This window comes from Empidonax traillii, unplaced genomic scaffold, assembly GCF_003031625.1.
Source record: "Empidonax traillii isolate 1590-97213 ecotype Southwest subspecies unplaced genomic scaffold, ASM303162v1 scaffold200:size922451, whole genome shotgun sequence".
Lineage (NCBI taxonomy): Eukaryota > Metazoa > Chordata > Aves > Passeriformes > Tyrannidae > Empidonax > Empidonax traillii.
In genome coordinates this window covers 520,372-527,688 of record NW_020955393.1, presented here as the reverse complement: position 1 = coordinate 527,688, position 7,317 = coordinate 520,372, and the positions used below count along the sequence as shown (strand labels likewise).

The window sequence follows — 7,317 nt, the reverse complement described above, 5'->3', positions numbered from 1 at the left end:
TGCTAAATAAGTGTGTCAGCTTCTCAGAGGACTGTGACTGATGTTTTATGAACAGAGCTGTTGACAGTTGTTAAGAGTTGTTTATCATCATAGTCTGACTCTCTGAGAAATACCAATTCAACATTGTTGAATCAAAAATCACTTGCCAAATTTAAACTGAGAATTTAATTAAAGAAGGAATATTTGTGTTGATTTTGAAAGCAGTAGATTTAATGAATAGAAGAGCTCAGTTCTACTCAGCCTTTTAAATAAGAATTTTGAGATCAGAATTGTTTCTGGGAATGGAATCAGTGACTGGTGGGAATTCCAAGTATGCCACTCTATATCAATAAATTTGCAATGTGTCCAGTACTCTGCTCTGTTTAGGGTTCACTAGCTCTGTGAGCCAACAGAGCCTGGGCTGCAAAAGCAAGATATGGCTGGACAGAAGAGTTGGCAACAAGACTGTTGGCTCTCATCTGTCTCTGCCCCCAAATTCCTGCAGAAGACAGGATGGTGAACTGGTCAAGTTGGCGACGTGACAACTTACTGTCTAGACAAAGTGTAGTTCATCAGCTGATCTGGACTTCTCTTCCTAAATTCCTGGAATAAAAATAAAATAAAATGCCACTGCACATGATATCACACATCATCTTGCTTTTGTAATGGTGGAGGCATATATACATCAGCAAAGATACTCCCTGCTATGCTTCTGACATGAACTTAGATGGGATCAGAGCTGCAGCTGCAAGAAGGGTGTGGATCAGCTGCAAGAAGGGTGTGGATAAGTTACAATTATCCTCAATGAAGAACATCAGATCCCAGTATGTTCCTTCAGGTATTCAAAATGCAGCACTTTGTCACAAGTTTTAAATCTGTAAAAGAAAGTAGTAGCTTGGTATAAACATGATAGTATAGTGTTAGGGAAGAAGGGAATTTGTTTTTGCCAGAAAATAGCTTAGTGGAAAAAAATAATGAAATTTGATCTAGCCAGATACTGAATGAATATTCTGTGGATATCCCAGAAGTTTTATGTGCATGTAATCACTTAATTATTAGTTTGCAAATGGAAAATTTTCATACCACTGGAAGGACTATGTGCATTAAGAGCACATCATAGAAAAGGGGACTCATGATGCCAGTTTACACACCTCAACCCCACTGATATTCATTGTTAAATGAAATTATTCTTTGTCTTATAGCTGCTACTTGGTATCTCATGAAACTAGTATTCAGCATATGAATCTACATCCTGTGGGCTTTTATTTAGTCCCTTGATTGACAAGAACTCTCCCTTAAACAGGAGATTATATGGAGGCTCTCTCTGGTTTGCTTCCCTGTTGCATGATAATAATAAATCTTTAACAGGAGGGGTGAAAATCCTATGGCCTGTCTTCCTGCTGACTAGGATTTAATGTGCATGATAGGAGGAAGTCAGGCTCTTGAGAAGATCTCAGCTGTAGAAATAGATTTACTCTGAATCCTAAGTGGACTTAGGCAGGTACAGTTGCTTTAGGAAAGACTGTGTTTGCTATAGTCTTGCTCAAATAAATAAATCTTAGTAAAAGAAGCACCTTGAGGATATTTTATCTTTACAATTATGAATAATGTCAGATGTCAAACCAGCAACTTTTTTTTAATCTGATTTTACAGGAAAAACTCATTTCTGTGTGTTTTCCCAATTAAAAGTATTTGTTTTATACTTTTTTGGGGGACTTTGAGATGAACATTGACACAAAGGTTAAAATAACTTCAAAAGGCCTTCAGTTTAGTATTAGTTCTATACATCTATTTCCATCTTTTAGAGTATTACTGCATGGTTTATCCGACCAAAAGAACAAGATTTTCCATATTCTTTGATCTTTTAAAAATATACCGAAATCTGAAATCAAGTGCTTTTCCTGAGTCTTGACTTTGCTGGAAACAGTGAGCTGAATAATGTACTAATATGTAGAGTCCCCTTAATAACACACACACACACACCCACACACAAATAAATGACAACTCTTCAGAATCAGTCCAGCTATGTCTAGAAAATTATCAAATACTCTGAAATCTGATGTGGATAAAAGAGTGACACCAACAATCAAGAAAGGAAAAAATAAAAGGAGAATAAATGGAAAAATGAATTCCAGGTTAAAAAAACCCAATTCGATTAAAAAGATGTATGAAGTTTCAAATGTCATGCTAAGAGAAAAGCATAATCTTGATCTAAAGTTACTCGGAAGGCAGAGCTAAAATATTTTGATCATAATCACAGCACAGAGCTCATTGCATATCTTGCCAATAATGCAAAAATGATGCTACCAAAAAAATCATATACATCTTTTCATTTATTTCTTTTGCATTAACCATCTAGGTTAGAGGGATTTTACCTAGGTAATGCTAGGGACAGGACAATTAAGTCTGTTTAACACAGAGACAGATGCCAGATGTAAGCATGCAACAGTTACAGAGGAAGCATATGCATAGTATCAACTCTACAAATAGTGAGGCTCCCTAGGCGCTCAACAGTTTGGAAGCTAAGGGAGGGAATGTTTTTATGTTATAACATTTTCCCTTGGTGGTAGCAAATTAGCTGCCTTGTATCCATCTTCAGCTGGAACTGCGGAGAGTCACTTGAGAGCTTATAAATAAGTTTAGAGTTCTGCTAGACTGTTTCTTAGATACCTGAGAGGCAGTGTGTATACTGTGCCTGTGTACAGGCACCTGTGTAACAGGTGGACACAAAACAAAAATAAATTATTTTTTTTCCTCTAAGACAATTTTTCTTACCTTAATTCCTTATAGAATTTGTTCAAGGTCAGGCTGAGCCCTGCTTTCAGACAAGGTGCTTTATTTTTGTCTCTTTGGGAATTAAAGCAATTGTATTTGTTAAAAAAAAACAAAGCAAAGCTATATTTTTATTTGGAAACCCAGAGGCTGTTTGTGAAGAACTATGCAGTAGATATTGGGGCTCAAATTTCTTTGCTTTCCACTATCTGTGATACTCAGAATTCAAGCCAGTAATAACTGTTGAGAGTTCTTGCCTTTTTTTCCCAGTAGAACAAAAAAAAGCTTGGGAGGAGGGTGACACTTCAAAATCAAGTCATGGTGGAAGGCATACATGAAACTCTAAATCAAGTAAATATTATAGTGATAAGTTCCATTAAATGAAACAGTTGTTTTAAATAGCCTGAGAAAGTTAACAATTATGCATATCTAGTATAGGTTTTACTGCATTTTATAGCATGTCTCCTCCATTTCTAGGAGTGTAGTATCTTCATCACCTCTACAGAGTAAAGATTTTCTTAAAGAATGTCAATAGATTGATACTGACTGACATATTCTGAATCCCTTAGCAGCTTTAAAGAAAGCATCTGCATCTTTTACTTGTTTTACCCGAACAATGTTTAACTTATCTAATGCCTCAATGCTGATTTCCTCTGGAGGGTGTTCAGATAAATAAGATGAGGGCACAGCTAACAGAAATTACCCTGACTGCATCTTACTTGGTGCTGTTCGTAATTAGCCTTTAAGTCTATCTCCAAGACAAAAATGCACTTTTTATAAGAATATGGCTCAGATTAGTGGTTGCTAGACACCAGAAAAATAGCTTCTTAACAGTTAGCAGGCTTAAAAAGCGAAGATATTAGTGAAAACAAGGAACACAAAATGACAACATCTTTGGAAACAGTTCCCAAACTGATAATTTTTCTTAAAGATATATTTTGTGGCATGAAAGTACTCTGACATCCGTTCAAAAGTTGACGCCATAACAAATGAAAAGATGACAAGTAAAAAAGTTAGTCTCTGTTGAGCAGCTCAACTGCTGTGCATAAATGTAAGTAGCAGGAGAGATTTTTCTGTGTTACTGTTGTTAGTATTTATAATCTTTTCAATCCTTGAAATATAAGAAAGTGATTTGGAACTTAGAGTTCTTAATGAAAGATCTAGGGAAAGGAAGGTATGAATATTCTGAAGGCATTTTCAGTAAATGTCTTTCAGAAATTAGTTTACTGTTCATGGAGAACCTGAAAATATGATGTTGAATCTGTTTACATGTATAATTCTCTTTGCCAAACTAGTTATATTTAGAGAGTCATATTTGAAAAAGGTATCCTTAATTAGCCTTTCTGACGGATCTAATTGGAGCACTATCCAGGCAGAAATTTACGTAGAATCGCACTATGAAACTCAAATTGCTAAGAGAATGGGGATTCTTCATAAATTGGCATAACGGTAATCCCATTCTGCAAATCTTTTTCAAAGGTGGCAATAAAACACAACACCAGCAATCTGTTAAACAGTAGTCCAGGGGAACATTTAATCATACAGTAATGAATATGTTACTTAGATTCTATATTAAACTCTTAAATAATTTCTTTTTTTCTAAGAATATATTTCTGTATCCGTATGTCCAAGTGAGAGTTTTTTAAGATGTCTGGGCAACTTCAGGGATTTTCTGAGAGCAGCATCATGAAAAATGTTCTTCCCCCTGTTCTGTCAGATGCACTGTACCTCCCATGAAGTCCAAAGTATAGACCCACTGATGACATCAACCTTTTGAAGCAGAGAATGATACCTAGTAGGCTTTTCCATCTGTCTGTATAAAACAGACATGGTCTTGTTACGGCTGTCAAAGGAGATTTTGAATGTAAATCCAGGCATACTAAGAAGAATGTGGAGGAAAAGACTCTTCTTTACCAAAGTGGCCAGATTTGGAATGGTTCCGTATCCATATAGCCTTTGTAATTATTTTTTATGAGACTTTGCAAAGGAAAACAGCATTTGAAAAGCTTTACTGCACTGATTTTTTTTTGGTCAAAATCAAGTTCCTACACAGAAACTGACAGATTGTGTCCACTCGACAGGGCCCACCTATAGTCAGAAAGTAAACAGAGCCATCAAAAGGACATTGAAATAAATTTCTTCAAAAGTTTGCCATGTGTCTCTCCTCAGTGGCACCCTCCTCAGTCAATGTCTGTAAACAAGTTGTCACATCTAAATCTAAGGCAGGCTTACAAAGCAAAAAGCTTAGTACCTTCTAATTAAAGATTTGTATACTGAGATAATTGGCAACTAGTGAGGAAGGTTCAGTGGTGTAATATACAGATAATCATTGGTGGCTTGATGGTGTGACAGATGGGGATAGCTTCTTTAAATTATGGAGCTTTTATACTGGTATTTTCAGGAAATGTCAACAGCATGATTATATTTTCATTAATGTTGTCTTTCCTTCCCATTCATTGCTTTTGTTTGTCATAATCACTTGTTACCTTTTGTCTCTAACTATACAATCTGTTAATATTTGCATAGGATGCCTCACAATGGTCCTGGTTAATGACTAGATTCCTAAACATTGAAGCAGTACAATATGCAGTATTTACTAAATATTGCAAATTAGATATGGAAATTATTGATACTATGACTAGCTCACAATAAAGTTAGTAAAAAAATGTGAATATCATGCAAATTATGCAAATGGTTACACAAATTCAGTTAGGTTTCAGATTTAAAAGTCATTGCATTTTTAGATTCTAGTGCTGAAACCACCCCATTGAAAAATCTGTGACACTGCCTTGATCGGGAGTAGGAAAATGTGTTATACTAAAAAAATGTGCTTTCTAAGAGATTCACAAACATTTTCTCATCTATTAATTACTGCAGGGTTTTTTCCTTCATTCTCAGGAAACAGCTTTGAGGCTCTACAACAAAGATTTACAATTTAAAACTATGAAATTGTCATATTACTAAAGTTTCCCAGTAGCTTCTCTGCTAAGGGCAGGGCTGGCACAGTTTGCCTTTCTATATTTGCTCACTGCAGCCAGGAAGAGTTTTTTATGGTGGGATGGGGAAGAGACCAAAATGCCTTTTCAGGATGTCATATGGTCTTTTCACTGCAAATTAAAGTCAGGGCCAATCAACTTATAGGCAGATGTTGAAAAACAACGTCTGGGTGTCCATTCTCCTCTTTCTCCTCTGATAGGAGTAAATGAGGTATCCTTTTTACTGGTCAACTATTTCCAGTTCACTGCCAGCTATAAACTTAAGTGTTCATACCTTTGAGAAGCACAGTGAAAAATTTCAAGGGCTGTGAGCTGTGTCTGAGCCACAGATAAAAGCTGTTTTTCTGCTGTGGAAGTTTTGACATTGTGAATTGTGGAAGCAGAGCCTATCCATGTCTGTGACTCACAGGTCTGATTTGCCTCCAGAACAGCAAGGCAGAGGCCAAAGACCCATTGTTGGGATCTGTGGACCAGCCCGCTGTGAGGATGGAAAATTTTCAGGTAACACATATCTTTCTCTTACGTTGTCTTTAAGTAAAAATATGTGATTGTCATTGAATTATAAGCATGAAATTAAAGCATACTTCTGTAAGAACTATATTAAATGTTTTATGTGCTCCATGTAATCCTGAAATATTCCTCCAATATTTGTTATTTGGGACAAATGTGAACAAGATTTAGAATCATAGAATCATAGAATCCTAGAATCCATTAAATCCATAGGCCATCATATTTTTATGGCTTTTGAAGTGTTTTATGCCATGTCAATATAAAACATATATTGTCTTTATCCTGGATTCAGAAATCAAGTAAACAAAGCCCCAACAACAAAAACCAGGGAAAATCTGTAAGGATTATAGACCTCAGAAACTTGTATTTATATTATTAGGAAGAGACCATGAGATTCAAGAGGTTTGAAAATGTGGCAGTCCACTCTTATTTTACTGCCAGTCATTTTGCTAATCTGAGCTGCATAATTGCTTTGCCTGACTGAAAGAAACCTTTAAACAGACAAACCAATATAAATACTCAGATTGGAGACAACTCTGTTTAATAACAGCAAGAATGTGTATAGAACTATTTGTTTACCTGTACTCATTTATGTCAAAATCAATTGTAATTAAACAGAAATCCAACCACAGAAACAGTACTTTAGCTGATTGTTCTCAATAGAAGTGTCATATAGACACAGTGTTTAGGACATGTCAAAGTACCCATTATTTTTCTCCTATAATAAATATCTCCTTATCGTAATTTCGGTTCTTTACTAAAGACAGTTGCCCACTTCAAATTAAAAAAAAAATATAATAAAAAAATTTCCACCATTTTATATAAATTCTGGGAGGTTTGCTGGACATATTTCAGGAATTATGGAAGATTTGAAAAGCAGAGTTAATTACATTCTAGGCTAGATATTATGTGGTATTTATTGTCCATCCGCTTACACATATGTGCAGAAGATATAGATCTTTCATATCTATTCAAAGTATTAAAAATATAAACCATTTTTTTTATTATTATTAATTAGTCTAAAGCAAATACTGGTGGTTCTTATTTATTTTTTTGTCGT

General features: G+C 35.3%; 1 protein-coding gene across 6 annotated transcripts in view; it reads left to right on the top strand.

The window, feature by feature from the left end:
- Window positions 1-7,317, top strand: part of PCDH17 (protocadherin 17) — a 93,003-nt gene that overhangs the window by 74,566 nt on the left and 11,120 nt on the right. For 5 of the 6 annotated variants that reach the window (XM_027886990.1, XM_027886989.1, XM_027886991.1 and 2 more), the window contains one exon: window positions 6,174-6,248. The exons of the other annotated variant lie outside the window; for it this stretch is intronic. In XM_027886990.1, coding sequence (XP_027742791.1) covers window positions 6,174-6,248 — 75 coding nt within the window. The remainder of the gene's footprint in view (window positions 1-6,173; window positions 6,249-7,317) is intronic. 6 annotated transcript variants of the gene reach the window in all.